At 33.7% G+C, this 20035-nt stretch overlaps 3 protein-coding genes across 4 annotated transcripts; all 3 read right to left on the bottom strand.

Annotated features, from left to right (window-relative positions):
- Positions 1 to 742: 742 nt before the first annotated feature.
- LOC140987726 (uncharacterized) lies at positions 743 to 1291 on the bottom strand. Its single transcript, XM_073456370.1, has 2 exons — positions 853 to 1291; positions 743 to 762 (listed from the first exon to the last, which is right to left on the bottom strand). Exons 1-2 carry the CDS (start codon positions 1289 to 1291, stop codon positions 743 to 745), a joined length of 459 nt encoding a protein of 152 aa, XP_073312471.1.
- Positions 1292 to 6805: 5514 nt separating this feature from the next.
- Positions 6806 to 11147, bottom strand: LOC140987471 (ceramide synthase LOH2-like). Of its 2 annotated transcripts, XM_073455989.1 has the most exons (7): positions 10966 to 11147; positions 10749 to 10895; positions 9371 to 9579; positions 8715 to 8870; positions 7919 to 8104; positions 7491 to 7669; positions 6806 to 7077 (listed from the first exon to the last, which is right to left on the bottom strand). In XM_073455989.1, exons 2-7 carry the CDS (start codon positions 10863 to 10865, stop codon positions 7058 to 7060), a joined length of 867 nt encoding a protein of 288 aa, XP_073312090.1. In that variant the 5' UTR covers positions 10866 to 10895; positions 10966 to 11147; the 3' UTR covers positions 6806 to 7057. The 2 variants fall into 2 exon arrangements, with proteins under 2 accessions (XP_073312090.1, XP_073312089.1); XM_073455988.1 differs by having other exon boundaries at positions 10749 to 11147.
- A 5220-nt stretch (positions 11148 to 16367) lies between these two features.
- Positions 16368 to 19229, bottom strand: LOC140988067 (ferredoxin--nitrite reductase, chloroplastic-like). The gene is made up of 4 exons (XM_073456958.1): positions 18741 to 19229; positions 17952 to 18306; positions 17553 to 17841; positions 16368 to 17297 (listed from the first exon to the last, which is right to left on the bottom strand). Exons 1-4 carry the CDS (start codon positions 19117 to 19119, stop codon positions 16557 to 16559), a joined length of 1764 nt encoding a protein of 587 aa, XP_073313059.1. The 5' UTR covers positions 19120 to 19229; the 3' UTR covers positions 16368 to 16556.
- Positions 19230 to 20035: the final 806 nt, after the last annotated feature.

The following is a 20035-nucleotide window of genomic DNA, read 5'->3' as shown; positions in this document are numbered from 1 at the left end:
AATAATATTTTTTCATAGATAACTCAAATAAAAGATCTGTGTCACAGATTACGACCCGTGAAATCGTCTCATACAAGTTTTTGCTAGTTTTTAAAGGTGTTTTTTATACAATGAAATACTAATGTTTTTTAATCGAATCATGATCTTTATGGGACTAGCGGTAGGTACGTTCACATAACAAGTTTATTACAAAATTGTTTACTTCTTTGAATTTTAAAAAATTTCTTCGAATTTCATGAAGTAATCGAAATTATTNATATATGATTAAAAAAAAAGATTCATAGCACGAGAAAGAAGCCCGTAAATATCCATGAAAAAGGGGTATTCTGCCAAACTTTCTTTTGATTATTATTACAACATTGAGGTGGGGTGGCAGATTTTTTTCACTTTTACAAGAATTGCATCCCTTTCATGAAGAAACACCATTGGATGGGTTAATCTTATCTTCGCCACTTACTTGAATCATCCATTTCCCCTTGACTACACACGAAAAATCACCCAAAAAGATGCATCCCGGGGGAGAAAAACTAACACTTATATTCATAAAATACCACTAAATACATAGGGAAAACAAAGTACAGGTGCAAATTAATACATAGAGATCAGTAATAGAAACTGCAGACATTTATACAACACATACATATCTGCAATTCTGCAGAAACCTCAGACCTGACATTTAATGTTACCGAGAACAATCAAAATTTGAAAATATTCCTCCCCATGATCGATCAAGGAACATGCATCAGTTAAAGTTAAACACCCCTGTAACAAGAACAAAACAAGATTAAATTCAACACATTATTTTATATAGTTCTATATCTTATTAAAAGAAAAATGTGTATTCTCACTCACCTTTAAATACATTATTATCATGTGCCTTCAATTCATCGATTCTTTCTAATCCTCGATCCATATTCTTATCTATTTTCTTGGATACAACGTTCGATCTATGAAAACCGAACCTCTCCTTCCACCGGCTCGTCCCTTTGGCTATTCTTGGTGATACGTTTTCGTAGTCGTCGTCACCAATAAGAAGCTCATCTCTAAGGGTAGTAGGGCTATCTATTATGCAATTTTCCTTCGAGGGCACCAATTTTCCCTTGGAAAAAAGCTCATCAGCAGAGATCATAGAGTACTTTGGGACTGAGAACTCGAAATCCGAGGAAACGGGGGCCTCTCTATAGATGTTTTCGAGCTTGATTGGGGGCTGTTGATCGGCAAAATCGTTAGAAAATGAGATTCTTGGTGTGATGTTGTAGAGATTCTGTTGTTGTGGATCATTGTTGAACATGTTTAAACATGCCATAAAATAACACTAGCTAGAAGCTTGAGGGGGCTTTTTTTCTTGTTATGTTGGTCTATTCTTGAACTTCACATGCAATGTGATAAGCCTTTATATATAGGAAATAGCACTCTTTCATGTGCATATATTATTTATATAATAATACATACATATATAATACATACATATATACACACACAAAAACACATATTGGGAGGCTTTCTGGCTCATATAATGTTAATTATTTTTAACCAAAAACAGACAAAAAATAAAAATAAGGGCCTTCATTTTTCATTTATACCCATTATGTGACATTCATGTATTGGATCAATTCTTTAATTTATTTATTTAAGTTTACTGTGTTTGAAAATGGAGTAATGATCATAAAAATTAATATATCAAAGAACCGGATTTGGATCATCTGCTGTAGTTGAAAACATAACACCTGGTGCTGTGCACTTTTTACACGAGTTGATCAGTTGATCATCTGATTTAATTACTTGTCAGAACTGATCATCTCGTATAAAAAGAACACAACACCGGTACGTGCTGTGTTTTCAGCCACAGCAAATGATCCAAATCCAAAAGAACCATGTTCATTTTAAATATTACTGTTATTCATTTCATTTTTTCCATCAAATACAGTATAAAATTCAAAGTAGAAGTTGCATGCATCGCTGATTATTATCATTATATCATATGTATTTGTGCATTGCGGAAATATCCAACATTTATTATTGGAAGGAAAATAAATATAATAAAACAAAATTATTATTTAAAAAATAATAAATTATTATTATTTAACAATTTTTCATTGCCAACACTCACCCGTGTGAGTTTGCTGTGAATTAAATTTACCTTTATTGAGATTGGTCAATCATTGATTATAAATTTGTTCAAAGCTAGATAACATGCACGACCTCAATTATCGCTGTCTTTTGGAGATGGAAACGTTAAATACATATAAAATTTGTTAGAAAATTATGGAGGTGCTTTCCATGAGGATTCCCATATCATTTTTCTAACATTTCAAAGATATCACGAGCTTTGCGACACTACTGACAATAATATTAGATAGATCAGCAATTCCAGTGTCACGTTTTTACATCGGTGAAAAATGATTAAAGATGAGAACAGAAAGACTAAAAATTATTTGACTAAACCAAACCGCGACGACTAATTATATTTTCTGAATGGATTTTGTAATCGGAATTCAAATTTTAAATATTTATATATATGATTTTAATTTTCACCTTTAAGTCAATTTATGCTCAACAATAAAATTTTGTAAGTACAGTTGGACTGCATGTGAGTACATTTAAAATGTCTTTATGGTTAAAGCTATGTTCATTCACTACATGTTGACTTAGGCCAGTGAATCTTTACTAGTCTTTCTTCTTGATTATAAAATAATGGATAGGGTAACATGCAATGCATGTCCAATTAAAATGTAAGAAATCCATTCTAAAGCTGGTTTGATATAAAAATTCTTGTGAAATGCCCGAAATGGTTTCACTTGTCAATTTTGTGAGATAGATATTTTATTAATTTAGGTCATCCATGAAAAGTATTATTTTTATTGTAAATAAAGGTATGCTTGACTCGTCTAACGAATAAAAATCCGTGAGACCATCTCACAGAAGATCTAATTTGGATTCTATATATTAATTTAATGACAATCAATAATGTTGTATAGTAAAAAATGAATATAAAATACAATATAAAGGTGATAAATTATTAAAACCATTCATGAATCACTTTGAAATTTAAATTTTTTTTGCAAAAGGTTAAAAATTATAGATGAAGTTTATATACAGCGCACTATAAAGGGGATACATTAAAACTATTTGTGTGAACAATATTCGATTGTAGATAACATTAAAAAGTTTGGCAGATATACACTTTAGAGTCCATTTTCAAAAATTAAATAGTCAAACAATCTTTGCTCTATGCATGCAACCCTAGCTAGGATAATTAAACATCATTATTATAATTTAGAGAAAAATATTAGGAGCAAAAAAAAAGTCAATAAATAGATCAAAAATTATATTTTTAGGAAGGTATATAAATTTAATTTCACGAATCATATATATTTATTGTCAACGAAAGTTTCAATCTATCCTTAGGGTATTATCATAATGTTACATCTAAATGTGAATAATTATTCCCGTATGTGTGGTTTACTGAAAAAATATGGATTTCATATATATTAATAGAACAATGTCCTAATGATAGCATCTCATTTCTGTTAGTTGTCCACATCGGTTAGATAAAGTCCCCAAGAGTTGCATATATGGACTTTAACAATCCTCCCCCTTTGAGCTAGTTTTTGGGGTTGAGTTAGGTCCAAGTTCCAATCTTAACATGGTATCAGAGCTTATGTTCTACCGTTATGTGTTGGATTGCCCATAGTTAGGACACCCGTTCTGCTCATAATTGAGTCATTTGTAAACTTCACGCTCCAGATGTTCATTCCTGAGTGTGAGGAGGAGTGTGTTAGTTATCTCACATCGTTTAGATAAAATTCCTAAGAGTTGTATTTATGGACTTTGACAATCATCCTCGCTTGAGCTAGCTTTTGAGGTTGAGTTAAGTCTAAATCTCAATCTTAACAATTTTCCGTGCAAATTTTCCTTTTCCTTTCAATTTCAAAAGGTAGTGGTGAAATTAAAGGGCCTTGCCTTGTGATATTAATTAATGCTTTTTTTTTAGAGCTCGAAGATCCATAATTTCTTGGAAAATAATTTGACTATTCACCGCCTATTTATAGATATCTTCAAAAGTCATTTGACTAGTAAAAAGTAGCAACATCGTTACGCTAATCCGCCACAAAATTAATTTTATGTGGAGTAGAAAAATATATATGAATTATTATAAAAAATTAATTTTCTGAAAAAATTAGTCTATAAATAGTGTTGATAACCGTGATAGGACACGTAGAGCAAAGGAGAAAATAATTAAGAACTCAATAATCACTCTATCCATTTTTTTATACATTAATTGCCTTCAATAATGCAGTCTAAATGTTGGTCTTGCAGTCTAAATGTTGGTCTTATACTAGTAAAATTGAGATTTATCAATAAGTAATTGTTTTCAATAAAATTCAATATGTTAGAGACATATTCGTTTGTCATTTTGCAAAGATTTGTAGAATAATAAGGGAATATAGATAGATTTAATTACTTTGTTGTCTTTAGGCCAAACTGGCAAAAACTCCAGTGGCACATGCAGGTTTAATTACAATATATATATATATATATCACGATCGAACGCTTTGTTCCTCGCTTGGATTGCACTAGAAATCGCAAGTGATTTGTGCGTTGAGATTGTAGTCTCCAAATTTCCAAAATCCGGAGACAGCGCAGCGACAGCGAAACGGCGGTAGAAGAACAAGGAAGGCCGAAAATATTTCTTCACCAAGTTTTGTGATGGCCGAGAGTTTTTTTCAGATGGGAGAAATTAATTGATTCATAATCAATCATATATATATATATATATATATATATATATTATACTTGTCACTTCAAATTATTTATCACAATTTTAAGCTAAACTTGATTAGAAAAGACAAAAAAAAATTAACACGAAATCGAAAGATTTTCATTTTTGAGTTGTCTGTTTCTTAATTTTTACTGTTGGGTGATTTAAGGATTATTACACATTAAGTGGGTCGATTTATTTCAGGAGGAAGCTAACTACAAACCTTCTTTCTTTAGCTTGTCCAAATATTATACCTCTTCATTTCAAATATAAAGACTAGGATTTCTTTTTATTTGTCTCAAATATACCGTCAAATAACTATATTTAGTATTATTTTCTCTATTCTTACTATCAACCTATATCTATTCTTTAAATACATTAGTTAATTCCAATAATTTTTTATATCATTTCAAAATATTCGTTAAATAAAGGTAAAATGAAATTTTTATTTGTAAATTTGTTTTTTCGATAATTTTTTTAATCTGGGTGAAAAATATATATGAGACGGATGGAGTATACGAGAATGAAATTTGGATAAAATTAGTAGATCTTAAACATTTTTTGTTCAACTTTTTTTTACTATCTTAACTGAATTTTACATATTTCATGCATAATTTTCTTTTATTGTCAGAATTAAAGAGGTAATATTACAATAAAATCTCATGTAAAAGAAGTACATGATCCACCCCTACTTAGGGGTGTCAATCGGTTGGGTTGGGTGGTNAAAAAATAAAAATATGCAAAATAAATATTAAATTATGAAAATTTATCATATAAATATACAATAAATTTTGTTCAAACATACAATATATAAAAATATAGGTAATATTTTCAAAAAAAAAGTTCGCGGGTCAACCCGCGACCCAACCCGAAACCCGTCTAACATGGCACTAACCCGAATCCACCCAACCCGAACCCGAAAAACCTCAACCCGAACCTAATTTTTTTCGTGTTGGGTCATGTCGAGTTGACGGGTCGTGTCGCATTTTGACACCCCTACCCCTACTCGACATTCAATTTTGTCCATAAATAAATAAATAAATCAAATACAATTCTTTTTATACAGGTATTATTGAAAAAAAAAATTCGACTTTAATAGGTGGACCTCACATGGTTAATCCAATTCTTTGGATTAGTCAATGGGTTCAAAACAAGTTGGATGATTCCCAAGATTTAATTGTACTAAAAAACAATAACTTAATTTTGAAGAAAATGGCCATCAAAAGGTGGAAGATACTTTGCACTGTGTTTCTTTTGGTCTCCCATTAAATGAACAATCTTTTTTGTCTTTTTACTCCTAAATTTATAACAAATTTTCTTGCTATTCTCTAGTATTTTTTTAATATTAAATAATTGATGGGTACCTTGCATTTTGCCCCTTTTCCAGATTGATATTTGAATAACAAGTTATGGATAAGTTTCAGGCCACCAATTAGTTGTATTAAAAATTCCTTACAAAAATTGAAAGTTGGTCAAATTCAAAAGAACGATAGAATATCTTTATCCAATCAATTTTGAATACGAACGAATCTTTATCTGTGAAACAGATCAATCCTATCGATATTCACAATAAAAAGTAATAGTTTTAGCATAAAAATTAATATTTTTTTATGGACGACCCAAATAAGATATTCGATCCACAAAATTGATATGTGAGACCGTCTCACAAGAGTTGTTGTGATCAACTTTTCCGTGTCATGAACTTTCATCGTGAGAAGGATTAAACCGAATTTACAGCATCGAATATCAATATATAGAAATTGGTGATAAAAAAATGGCCAAGGCTTGGGAATTCACGTACCAAACTCACTGCCAAGTCAAATTACTCGTTCAATGTATTTTTCAATATTTAAGGATATTGATAAATTTTATAACATAAGTGTTTGAATTATTTATTTCAGGCATATGATAACTATCGATAAACTTACTCGAAAAAAAGAGAACAGCAGATAATTTACTATTTTACTTACATTCTACAGTAAATTTATATGAAATATGAAAACATCGACCAAAATAGAAAAAAAGGATAAAATTCCATAAACTCGAACGAATGGACATTCCATCACTCTAAAAATCAAGGGACACCCCGAATTTTGGCAAACAATGGACTGCAAAACATTGTATACGTGAAAACTGAAAGACCAGGAAGTGTTGCTACCTATGTAATGATACAAGAATTTGAATATCCCAATAAACTAGACGGGGATAGTTTACAATAAATCAGAAGGACAAAACTGCAAGATATGCAGCAGATTTCACCAAGCAGACACATTTGTCTTAGAGCGTGATTTCCAACTAGTCCTCGTCTTCTGAATCTGCGCAAGGATATACTAGTAGTGTTAGTAGATCTTCATGAATAATCTTTATCTAAAGAACAAACAAGAACTGACTGCTACACACTAGAATCGGGTAGGTATATGATCAAGGAAGAATATAGAGATATATGAACAATTTCTAACAGTCAAGCGTGTCGAGTGTGACCGAAAGGCAAGACATAAGTCATAACATGATCAAGATACTTCAAGGATCAAACTCAACCAAGTGACAAAAATCATCATCTATGAATGGGAACTTGCATTTTTAACAGGTTTCCGGGGTCAAATTTGTTTTTATCCTAATAACAGGATTTGAAAATTCAGAAGCGTTGGGACAAAGGGAAGAGTCACATGCGATTTGCAGGCGAGTGAATAGTTCATATATGTTTGAATCAACTTCCAGTAATGCCTACCAGATCGTATATCTTCCCCGACTTTTCCTTTATTTTTCAGCTGTCGTGTGATCATTGACCAGATGAGGATCCACCAGTAAATGTGAAAAACAAGCAGGGTCAATAGCATTGTATTGAAGACATAGTATATCACCATCATGTAAGGCTCCGATAGTCTCAAGAACTCGCATGAATAGTAGCTGAGGAATGACAACCAAAAAATTTGGTAAGAGGAAAGAGGCATGGACTTACCAAGCAAAGGCAAACTGGAACAGCCACCTTATCCAAATTAGAAAATATTAAATATCACATATGATTGTCCTAAAAATTATAAATTTCAACTCCATCCTGAGATTCATGAAGATGCATGCCATCAAAATACAATTCCTTCACCAGAAGAGATCAACTTATCGTTAAGAAAAAATTGCAGTGAGAATTTAATTATCAACCTTGATGATCTGATGACCCAAAATGGAAAAATGACGAGCCTCAGTACAAGCCACGACAAGGCAAAAAAACCAAAGCATATACTAGCTCCAAGATCGTTCTCAGAATATTTAAAAACTTTAGCAGCTTCAAGGAATACATCACTGGCATCATGCAGAGCCAGAATGACTGCTCCTATCCGAAAGAACCTAAAACAGTGCAAATCAAATTAGTCAAAATTTTCCTTTTAAGAATAAATCATCAGCATTTGTAGCTCTGTGTATATGTGTGTCGTTAACTAATAAAGTAGTTTTCTTCTGTTCATTTTACCTAGGTAATCCACAATAATATGATAAACTGGACGCTCCATTCAGATATCCAAGCACTAATTTCTTTTAGTAACTTGTGTGATGTCACAAGATGTTTCATGTTTAAAAGTATTTTAATAGGGATAAATACCAATACTATAACCCTAATATGCATAATTAATAATCTTTTACAGACTCATTCTCATAACTTTCAATGTTATCGTTTAATATCAAAGTTTGATATCTTTATCACACTGATTTGGCTACTATGTATTAACAGTGATTTCAATTTTCAGAGATCTAGATTTCCACCGCACTGATTTGGCTAATATGTATAGGACGTGCGAAACAAGTATCACAACAATAAAATCATAAAGATCACGACAAAATATAAACGACCATTTGTCTAGTCTCTGATTAGTTGGTTACTGTTGGATGCCTTCTACTGGAAACTAAAAACCTATTTCAGGACCTCAGCAATCGTAAGCAGCAGATAGATAAAAAAAAAAACCTCGTGATGTATGAATAAGCTATCAGGATCACAGTGACAACATGATGAGACATCATGACAAAGAAATCCTTCCGACGTGTTTCCCAAGTAAGGAGGGCAGCAATACCACAGATATAGAACCCACATTGGCACATGTAAATGAGTTTCAGGGAACGCCTGAAACAATCAATCCATTGTTAATCTAAATGCAATGGGCAATTGCTATAAGCTAAGCTATTAATAGCTTATAGCTTCTGTAGCTCAAGGCATACAATCATGACATTTATGCAATCCTAGGGTCCTGTGAAGATTATTTGTAGCAATGACTAGGAACATTTTTCCCATGAAATATGTACGCAAGGATCAGAAGAGTTTTTGACGCAAGGTCACAGACTGATGGAGAACTAGTTTCTCTGGACTCCACTTCAGTGATTCAAGAGTAAACACAAACATGTGCAATAAATCACATAAAATTAACAGAAAATACAGATTGTATGGTCACACAACACCACTGGAGAGATGCATAGTTTTGCGATCAAGCAGATGTCATACAAAAAATCCTATTACAAAGCATGAAGAATTTTAAAGACAGAAAATTTATCATTCTTATCACTGAAACAAGAAAGCGAAATGCCTACAGATTGCTACAGTATCCATGATGAAACATTATCACTTACTTCAGCTCTTGATCGGGCCAGCCTCTAAAGTACTCCCTCGCATCGCGGAACCAGGATTCATGATAGGTACTTGACAAAATACAAAACTCAACAGTGGCATAATAGGTTAGTTTCCACATGGACTCTGAACATTTTATTATTTTTGCCTTTACAGCCTCATTTATTTTTAGCATGGGGGTTCCTCTACTCAACAACCAGAAGGCCAGACGCTGAAATAGATGGAATCAATCGTGAACCAGAAACATTTTATCAATGAGCAGTGATATCAACAGCATCAAGAATTATCTGCGATTACCAGAATTAGTCCAACCCAGATTGTATGATGCTAGTATGCTCATAACAATGCTATTGGTACCCAAATTTGACATGTACCGACCTTTGGCATACAAGTAGATTAAGTACAACCAAGACAAGCATTTATTAATCAACACGATATGTTTTCCTCTTTGTCCAAAAAGCTCAGTGCAAACAGCATATTATTTATGTGATCAAAAGCTAAATAACATATTGTTCTGTATATATCTTATTAGAGTAGTAAAAGAGGATACAGGACTACTAAAATTACTCAAAGAACCGAAGTTAGGCTGAAAAACAAAATCTTTGAGATGATCAGTAGAACAGCAAAGTCCACGGTCTTTCCAAACTTTTAATGGTTCACAACTCATCCAACACAAACTGCAGTGGATGTACTTGATTCATCGTCATTCAATCATATCCAGAGACACTAAGAGTAGTTGGGATAGATCTAAAAAATTATAATTCCTCACATTTTCCAACAGAACCCTCCTGTTATCGACACTACCTTAACATTTGTATGCTCGTTTCAAGACTTAAATTGGGATCTTGGAACAACTTAAGATGTGAGAACTGACATTCCATCCAACATGCAACATTTTAGAAAACACTGCAATTTTGTTAGAACCAGACAACAGTTATTAAATCTGAATATATTATCGTACTAACTAGATGCTCCGACAGAAAGTCATAAAAAATTCGTAAGCAAGCAAGCAAATGCTAATTGCTCCATCCATCAAGCCTTATCTTGTTGGAATAGTTTCTCAGACGGTCGGTGCGCATAACAATGCATGCGAANAAAAAAAAAAAAAAAAAAAAAAAAAAAAAAAAAAAAAAAGAGAAGATCCTAAACTCTTTGTCATTGCTCAACTAGAATCACGGTTGGTGAAACAACACTGAACCATATAATTCACGACGCATAATCTCATACCCAAGCAAATGATTACCATTGCCATATAATCACTATCCAAACTTATTTTCTCTGATTTTATCTAAAAGAGAGAACTAAAGCCAACTTGAATCAATAAAAAAAAAATGAAACAGACAAAAAATGCAGCCACTAGACGAGATCGAGAAATCTTACACGAAAGACGAATCTGTCAAGGAAAAACCTCGCAGCAACAAATGCAAAAGCGAAATAGATAGCAACGACAAAATGATAAGCACAGGGGACGCCATTCTGGGCCCAGATCGATTCCATGAGATAATTCTCACTTCCACCAAACGAGAACTGACCAACGAATCAATCAATCATCACAGCATATTTTTTCAGCACACCAATCGAAGCAAAATCTACATACAATAACTATGCAGAACAGTAGAAATCAAAGCATGTGACGATCTTGTTTCAGCTCGATTGCGGATAAGTAATTAAGTAGTGTGAGTGAGAGTGAGAGTGAGAGTGAAGATCTTGAAATATTCCCAAAGTATTTGAATAAATTAATCGGAGTCCTCGCAAATCTAGCTGTTTTTGGTCACTGGTTGCCTTGTATGCTTTTTCAAAAAGTTTCCATTTTTCCCCCTTCCGATATAAATGTTCAGAATGTTCATTTGGGTAATTAATAATAAAAACATGATCACGAGATTTAGATAATGTTTAAAATCGTTTGAATAACATAGTATTTATAAATCTAAATATATCAAAATAGATAAAATACTTCATAACTGTAAATCGTATATATTCATTTATTTATATTATATTTTTCAATCTGCGTGATTATAAAATAATGACAGTTTTCTCAAATTAACAAATATATTTTTTCGTTCAAATATAATTCTCAATGGAAAAAAAAAATAAAAATAAAAATAACATAATAGTGAATTTTATTAAAACTAAAATAAAAACACAATATACTTAAATGGAGTACACATAGACAAACGATTGTCAAATGAAATTCCCTTAATTAACTAAATTATCATAATAATGTTAAAATAAAACCAATAATCTTGTTACTAAGTTAAATATCAAGGTTTTGTTAACTTTTTTAACCCCTTGCGGATTTTATTTAACTTTCTCAGTTTGTTTTTAGAATACATATTATACATAGTTAATTTTATATCAGAAAGGATCATTTGTAAATTAATATTGATTATTAATAATTTCATGTGAAATAAAATTTTAAAATAATATCACTTAAATATATATGTATGGTAAAACACATATATAAATAAAATAACACAAACATTTATGATACGATCTCACGAGTCAATTTTGTGAAACAAATATCTTATTTGTGTCACTCATGAAAAATTATTACTTTTATGTCAAAAATATTACTTATTATTGTAAATATGACAAGGTTGATCCGTCTCATGGAAAAATATTCGTGAGACTATCTCACAAGAGACCTGCTGATAAACTAATATGTAATACTCAGTTAAAAATATCATATGTAAAATTTTAATATCTAACAAATACTAATAAATTATCAGTATAATTCATATTTATTATAAAGATTATCTTGGTTAAAAAATTATAAGGATTTTCTCATAAATTTAATTCAAAAATATAAAGTACTTTTCATTATTTTTAATTTCTCATTAATTTATCTTTTTATGAATAAAGTTGAAATAAATCAAACTAATCATATTATATTACAACTAAAAAATTAGAAAAATGTGCAAAAGTGCATATAGAATCTACAAGCTCTCAATGTCTGTTTTTATCAGAAAAATACCATAAAAATGACAATTACTGACATGTTTTAATGACACTTGTAGAAAAACGTAAGTTTGATATATATATATATATATTGAAACATTAATTAAATATCATAATGTAAGAAATTTAAAATAAAATAAAGTATGGTATTAATGTCTTTTGTAATAATTGTCGTCAATGCAAACGAATAATGAAATAATGTTATTCTCATTTTCAATTTCAACCCAATATATTTTCTCGAATAATTTATAACAGTATTTGAAATTTATCATATATTGTCTAAATTAGTTTATTTAAGGAGAATTTCAAATTTTCACTTTATTAATTTAGTTAAATCAACATAATATTAATCAAGTTAAACTTGATCACAAATCAAATGATCTCATCTAAAAGCAAATCTATATACTATCACACTCACACTTTACCCCAACTATTTCATCATAACAAATCGAGTGGAGGTGGTAGTGATAATCATTTAATCATATATACGCTCCGTTGAGTTGCAACAACAACAACAACAACAACAACAACAACAATAATAATAATAATAATATATTTATTAGTAATTTTGACTTAGTTAATATATGGTACATGACAGTTTCGTCATTTAAAAATGAGGTTAAAAGTTCTTCTTAAAAAAATTTATATATGCAATGGAGTTACGGAAACAAATACACAGGCGCTAAAATAAAATAAGACCTTAAAAAACTCAATGCACCAAACAAGTTAATGTAATAAAATTAAAATAAATATAGATTATCATATAATTCGGAAGAGGAGAATAGATAATCAATAAAATAAATGGATTATTTTGTAAATCAAGAAAAAGAAATGGATTCAAAACATTTACCATCGATAAATTAAACTAATTAAATCAAGGAAACCAACTTAGCGTCAAATAATTAAGTAAAAAAAACTCATAGAATGGGGAAAATAAATAATCACTAAAATAAAATGAAACTCTAAAAGATCCAATGCATTAAAATTTTAATGTAATAAAAATAAAATAAATATAGATTAATATATAGTTTGGATGAGGGGAGCTCAAAATAACCATCAAAACAAATCTTTAGAGATAAAGATGTAATCTTCAAATTTTGTGAAAATTATCAAATATATTTTATTAATTAATTAACCAAGCTCTGAAAAAATAAGAACCAATATCAAACCGCAAGGCGGGAAAAAGCAGGAATAATTTCAATGTATTCAATGAATATTACTGCTCATATGTATAATTCGGAAGAGGAGAGAACAAAACTGATGGTTGGCTCTTCCTCTCACATTCAATATTTCTCGTCGGCTCCGAGCTTTTCGGGCTCGATTAGAATTTCCATCGGTTGATCCTCTGGAGATCATTTTAGTTACCCACAGAGTTGGGGATTTTTCCCTGGTCTCCCCTTCCCCGAACGGGCCTTTTCTGACGTGGTGGGTCTGGAGTGATTCCCCTACAAGACTTCAGAATTCGGGACTATGCTAGATGGTAACGGGCTCAGATTCTTGGGGACCCACGGGAGTGTCTTTGCTATTTTCTCCGACGGGTTTGCTTCAATAGAATTTGCTCGGAGATGATTTCTAATTAATTGCTTACATTCACTAGTATCATCATATTATTTCTGATCGAACACACAAAACTTCAAAGCTGTTTTCGCGCCTTGGGGAGAGCGGTGGGAGCTGGTTACCTTATCTTCGCAAAGATTTACAACTTGGTCCTTTGATCTTTTCAATGTAGAGTAACTAGAGAAATGCCCCAGAGGATTCTCCCTTCAGACTCGTTCCTTTACTTTCTCGGGTTGACTGCTTCTCTCTCTCCTGACGGCCTCTCTCTTTTGTTTCTGAGCTTCCTCCATATTGATGTATTTCTATGCCCGAGATAGTAAATCTTCAAAATCTCTCGGTAGCTTTTTACCAAGGACCGGAAGAAGTCCCCTTCCTGAAGCCCTTGGGTGAATGCCGTGGTCTTAGTTTCTAGGGCACATGAAGGTACCTCCAACGCTGCTTTATTGAACTTGCGGATGTAAGCTCTCAATGATTCCTCCCTGCCCTGCTTGATCTCGAACAGGCTAAAGACAGTCTTCTTGTACCGTTTGCTGCTGCTGAAGTGATGTTAAAAAACACTCTTGAAGTCCACGAACGTAGTCAAGAAAGTTTTACACTTGATCTCTTCGCCATGACAATACAACATGACCATGTTTTCAAAATGAGTTAAGTGCTCTTTAGGGTCCGAGTTCCCATCATATTCTCTAATGTTTGTTGATTTATAGTGGGCTAGCAAGGGCTCATTGAGTATACGAGTAGAGAAAAGACACCCTGTTGGTTGAACTTGGAAAGTTCGAGGAGACCTGACCTGTCCTTCCAGTTTCTTCACCTTTTGTCTCAAGTCTTCTAGTTCTTCAGCCACGATAATAGCCTTGGAGCCTTCTTGGGAACTTTCCTCTTTTTCCGCCTTCGCTCCATCTCGAGAAGGAGATTCTTCTCAGGGCCCTTCCTCACGGGGTGCCCGGCTACTGCTAGGAGGTATATTTTCTGCAATTGCCTTATGAACAGCTGCTGCTATCCATTGAGTAATTGTTCCAGATTGACCACGAAAGTTTACTGGGGTGGATTTCCTTAGGGAACTTGTCTGAGGATTCTTTCTGGAAATGTCTCTCCGAGCTATTTTCGAGTGTAAACCATATCTCCGTCTTAGATCTGAGTTCCCACAGACGACGCCAATGATGCGATCAGGTGAATTGAGTGTGAGATAGGTGGGCAATTTCATCGGGCCGGGTTATATTAAAAAGGTTCTCTTCCAGCTTTGGAAATATCTGAAAACTTAAAATAACAGAGTGGGGCACATGATGGTTTTCTGGCGTAGCCACTCCGACGCTCAAGTCAATATTTTATGAAGAGAGTGAATATTTCGTTTGAGAGGGAATATTTCTGAATGAATTAATATCAGGAAACCTGATATTTATAGGATAAATTCAATGAGGACTTTGTTTTCAGTGTCCAAGTGCTACTCATGATGAATTGATTGCACATGCCCTGCTTACTGACACTGTTAAGTCTGACAACACATGCCTACTCTGATGAAGTCACATCATTCTTACGTGTGTTGAAAGATCTCTCAATGATGATCAATTCCTGGTATCCCATACTTGCGACTTTGAACACGTCACCTGTACCGGAATGCCTGAGTAAATATCTTGGGTGGTAAAATACTGTTTTGATTTGTACTACCCGAGCTCTGGCTTCCCAAGCCTTCACCTCCCGGGATCTAAGATAACTGGCTGCTCCACTCTCCTGGCTATCCTAAATTCATTCTAGATATAAATCGGGTACAAGGTATTTCCCAAGGTATCACCAGTTAACATACCATGCAAGCACTTTTATTATAGTTGTGAATTAACTTTTTCAATTGTTTATTTTGTGTTGTTCTTTAGGGACCAACTCTTTATCAAAACAATACAGGCTAATAGCGTGAAAAGTCTTAAAAATATAAATTGACATTATAATATATTTTCTTTTAAAAAAACTAAGCACATTTAACACGTGTTAAAACAATTCAAACACATTTACCTGATTTTAAGGTGTTTTATGCCTAATTTTTTAAATTTTTAATATGAATTGTTTCGTTTTTTAAAATTTTTGTCCGATGCTAGCGTAACTTGCCGAAAACAATGAGTGAAACAAGTAAAAGAAAGGAGTAATGCTACATGTACAATCAAATTTGTACAACAATTTTTACAACACAAAAAATTCAATACAAAAATTCAATTTATAAAATTCTCATGATAAATTCATTGTAAAATCCCACGATATAATAACAAAATCCCACGATTTAATTGTTGTAAATATCGTTGTACGATATTTTGGTTGTACCTTTAGCATTATTCAAAACAAAAACATTGTCCAATGTTCCATCATGTACCATAATATCATAAATTTTTACCGAGATGCACGTGTAAGTTGCCAGAAACAATAAGTGAAACAAATAAAAAAAAACATTGTCCAATGTTGCATCATGTACCATAATATTATAAATTTTTATCGGGATGTTCGTGATACTTGACAAAACAATAAGTGAAACAAGTAAAAAAACAACTATCTAATGTTCCGTCATGTACCATAGTATCACACAAAAATTTCAGTGTGTTTCATAACACTTGGTATGAGTTAACAAATCTTATAAACAGATAGCACATGTTTAAGCTATTTCGTTCCTTATTACATATCCAACCAACAACAGAATCAATCTTCACTTTCTTCCCTGTCTCTAGGAACTGCACCAAACTTTTTGACCAACAAATCCACAATCAATGGAACCAAGTCATCACAAGGCACACCCTTCTTATAAACGTCTCCCAAATGCGAGTCACTCCCAATCCTTCCCCCAACGAAAACATCAGCCCCCTCGACTACTTTCCCCTCTCCATTCCTCGTCATGCATCCCATGAACCCGATATCTGCCACCTGCACTTGGCCACACGAGTTAGGGCAACCAGTCCAATGCATCCTCACCGGTCTCGTGACAGACACGAGCCTTTGAACCTCCTCGGTAACCTTTAGTGCACGTGCTTTCGTCTCGATTATGGCTTGTCCGCAAAATTGGTTCCCAGTGCAAGCCACCAAGCCTTTCATTAGAAGAGGTGGCTCTGGGAAGAACCGGTCCCTAAGAAGGGGCTCGTTGAGCAGTGCCTTGATTTTCGAGTTCTCTACATTTGGGATTATTATGTTTTGTTCAACTGTGAGGCGGAGTTCTCCTGATCCATACAAGTCTGCTAGCCGTGCGAGTTCGTCCATGTCATCAGCTTGGACCCGGCCGACAGGTATGTGAATGCCGATGAAGCTATAGCCTTTTTGCTTTTGAGGGTGGACTCCAAAGTAGTCTCTTCTCTCCCAGTTGCTTTGGATAAGATCTTCCGATGATGCTCTCTCTAAATGCAACCGAGGCATCCTCTTCACAACTTCTTCTCTAAATCCTTCTATCCCCTGTGTCATCAGGAAAGTGCAAGTTCAATATTAAGAGACTCAATTATCCTAAACATGTACTCCGGAAATGACTAAAAATATAAGGCCTGATTAAGTTGTATCTTGGCTCACGACATGCAGCTGAAAATTCAATAATATTAACCAGCCAACTAGCGCAAGTTGCCTCCTTAACTAAAGCTCATTAACAAAATCGTTTCGTATCCAACGTAGGAGAAGCGGAGAAGGGAAATTACAAGAAGAGACAGGATTACTTACTAGTTCATCAATAAGCCACATCATTCTCGTTTTCTGCCTGTTTCCTCTAAAACCGAGATCTCTAAAAGTTTCGAGTATAGCTTTGCAGATTGGGAGTATATCATCACCAGGAACCCAAGCATCAAGAGGGATCGCCTCTGCACATCTCTTTGGGCTGAAGAACCCCCCAACGAGAATATTAAATCCGAATCGACCATTTTTCGTGGCTGGCATGTATGCAAGGTCGTTAATGTGCGGATGCTCGTACAGATCATGTGAGCCTATGACACACACATTCCACTTTCTCGGCCTGCAAAAGTTGCACCAACAGAGACTTTAGCCTAAAAAACCAAATCCCCTGTACATTTTCCATAAAATCTTTACAGATATATTGAATTACGCTTCAAAGTACAAACTAACAGGTTGGTAAAAGCTGGATTGCCTCGCGAATTAGCAGTAATGAATTGTGAGAGCAGATTGTTATAAGGCCTCGTGTCGATGATTTCATGAGGATCAATACCAGCAAGGGGATTCCCGACTGGATTCCGCACATTGTCCATTCCACTCTGCAGACTAGTCAATCCAACTGCTTCGAGCCCTTTAAGAATCTCCGGTACATCAGGCAAAACAACGCCACGAATCTGCCAGTTCTGCCTCGTGGTAACATCAGCACAACCATCCTTCCCATATTTCTTGATAACACTCGCCAAATATCGGGTTTGGGCACTTGTTGATACCCCATTTGGGAGCTTAAGTCTCATCATGAACCGGCCATCTGGCCATCAAGAACAGCAAATTGACAGTTCAATAATTAGGAAAATAGTTCATTGATCAAGATATTTTCAGAAAATGGTAAATGTAGCAGATAACTATAGAGGCAAAAGAAACAAACTTTCGATCTCCTAAACATAAATTAATCAAACGGGATCAAGAAATAACCAAATATTGTCTCCACCATTCATAAGCTCTTATCAAGAACTTCATAGCCACAAATGTTATTGCCAAGAAGAAATTCATGAAAAACTTCCTGTAAAATGGTTTGCCCTTCATCTTATCCACAGATTTATAAGATTTAAATTTGATCAAAGATTAAAAATTATTAGATGATTGCTCAGAGAAACAAAATTAATTTAAAATCTTAATTATCCAAGTTTTCCAAATAAATTTCTTAGTTGGTCCGGATGGAAACAGTACGGAATCAGAACTTACACTGATGCTTTCTCCTATGAAAGAGACCGAGCCACTTGAGCCTGATATCAATATCATCCTTACTAATTTTCGATTTCTCGATTTCTTCGAGTGGGATTTTGGCAAGCTTTTCGATTCCATTCTCCATGAACAATTTCATCGGCTCCTTCTCAATCTTGGCTTTCTCCGGAGGAGATATCCCTTGCCTGAACTTCTCCTTCAGCACAAAATACCCATCCTTCTCTTCAACTCTAGGCTCCAACCTGTCGGAGCCGATATTCGCCGGCGATTTCGGTGGAGCCACAGTCTGCGGTGGGATGGCATGAAGCCTACTGCTCTTGAACCTCGTAGTGCAATTTGGCAATGAAGTTGCCAAGAATTTGACAGAAATTGATTCCATATCGTAATGAATATCCCAAAAAAGTGAGAATATGAATGAAGCTTATAGAGGCGGCAGCTGCGGCGGTGGCGAGAGGTGGGGGAGGAAGAGGGGATGTGAGACCATTTTGCAGGATGGGGGGAAATGCACCTTAAGTAGCGGTGTGTGTTGGACTCTTGAACGTTGCTAAAGGCCATTTTTCTATTCATAGGTGACACTTGACAGTTATTGTTATATGACCAAAATGACCTCTTGATCGTATTGTCTGAGACGATGTGCCACGTGTCAGTACCACAACTGTGGGAATATTTTGGACTTTCCAGACCTACTATTTCAGGTAATAATTCATGTACGAGAAGATGATTATACCTCATGTACGAGGTAAAATTTATGTTATAATTTTTTTATATAAATATTATAATAATATAATTAATGAAATATACAATATAATACATTTTAAAATTTATTAGCATATAGTGGGCAATTTGTCGATTCAGTATTAATGTGAAATAAACGATGTAACAAAGTTGTCAATTCAAATGGCAAGCCATTTGTAAGATATTGGCTTGTGGTGCTTTACAAAATTAGTGCGCTTCTTGGGTGAATTAGATGGTTCGAGATAATATTTTTGATATAAAAAATATTATTTATGCATGAGTCGAATTAGATATATGATCAATATCACAAAATTGACTCGTAAAACAATCACATAAATGTTTTTGTTTTACAAAATTTGTCCTGAAAGTTCTCTAAAAATAACTCCAGACATTAGTTTTTCGTCAAATTCGACATATGATTTGAGCATGGCACTAAGAGACAAGAATAAAAATGTTCTTTGGAGATTATTAATTTTCAATGACGCGTGGTGTTTACTAAGTAGATCCATTTGGGTGGGGCGGGGCAGTCTCTCGATGGTGCGGAAATTTATGACAACGTT

The sequence above is a fragment of the Primulina huaijiensis genome, chromosome 11 (assembly GCF_012295235.1).
Source record: "Primulina huaijiensis isolate GDHJ02 chromosome 11, ASM1229523v2, whole genome shotgun sequence".
NCBI lineage: Eukaryota > Viridiplantae > Streptophyta > Magnoliopsida > Lamiales > Gesneriaceae > Primulina > Primulina huaijiensis.
The sequence above is the reverse complement of the archived record's forward strand: the minus strand, read 5'-3'. Positions and strand labels throughout refer to the sequence as shown.

Coding starts and splice junctions, on each gene's coding strand:
- LOC140987726 (XM_073456370.1), bottom strand. CDS start 1,291: ATGTTCAACAATGATCCACAACAACAGAATCTCTACAACATCACACCA. Junction 763..852: donor TGATAATAATGTATTTAAAG/GTGAGTGAGAAT, acceptor TTCTTGTTACAG/GGGTGTTTAACTTTAACTGA.
- LOC140987471 (XM_073455988.1), bottom strand. CDS start 10,865: ATGGAATCGATCTGGGCCCAGAATGGCGTCCCCTGTGCTTATCATTTT. Junction 8,871..9,370: donor TGGCCCGATCAAGAGCTGAA/GTAAGTGATAAT, acceptor TGATTGTTTCAG/GCGTTCCCTGAAACTCATTT. Junction 7,670..7,918: donor TGGGTCATCAGATCATCAAG/GTTGATAATTAA, acceptor GTCATTCCTCAG/CTACTATTCATGCGAGTTCT.
- LOC140988067 (XM_073456958.1), bottom strand. CDS start 19,119: ATGGAATCAATTTCTGTCAAATTCTTGGCAACTTCATTGCCAAATTGC. Junction 18,307..18,740: donor TCATAGGAGAAAGCATCAGT/GTAAGTTCTGAT, acceptor CTTGATGGCCAG/ATGGCCGGTTCATGATGAGA. Junction 17,842..17,951: donor AATCCAGCTTTTACCAACCT/GTTAGTTTGTAC, acceptor CAACTTTTGCAG/GCCGAGAAAGTGGAATGTGT.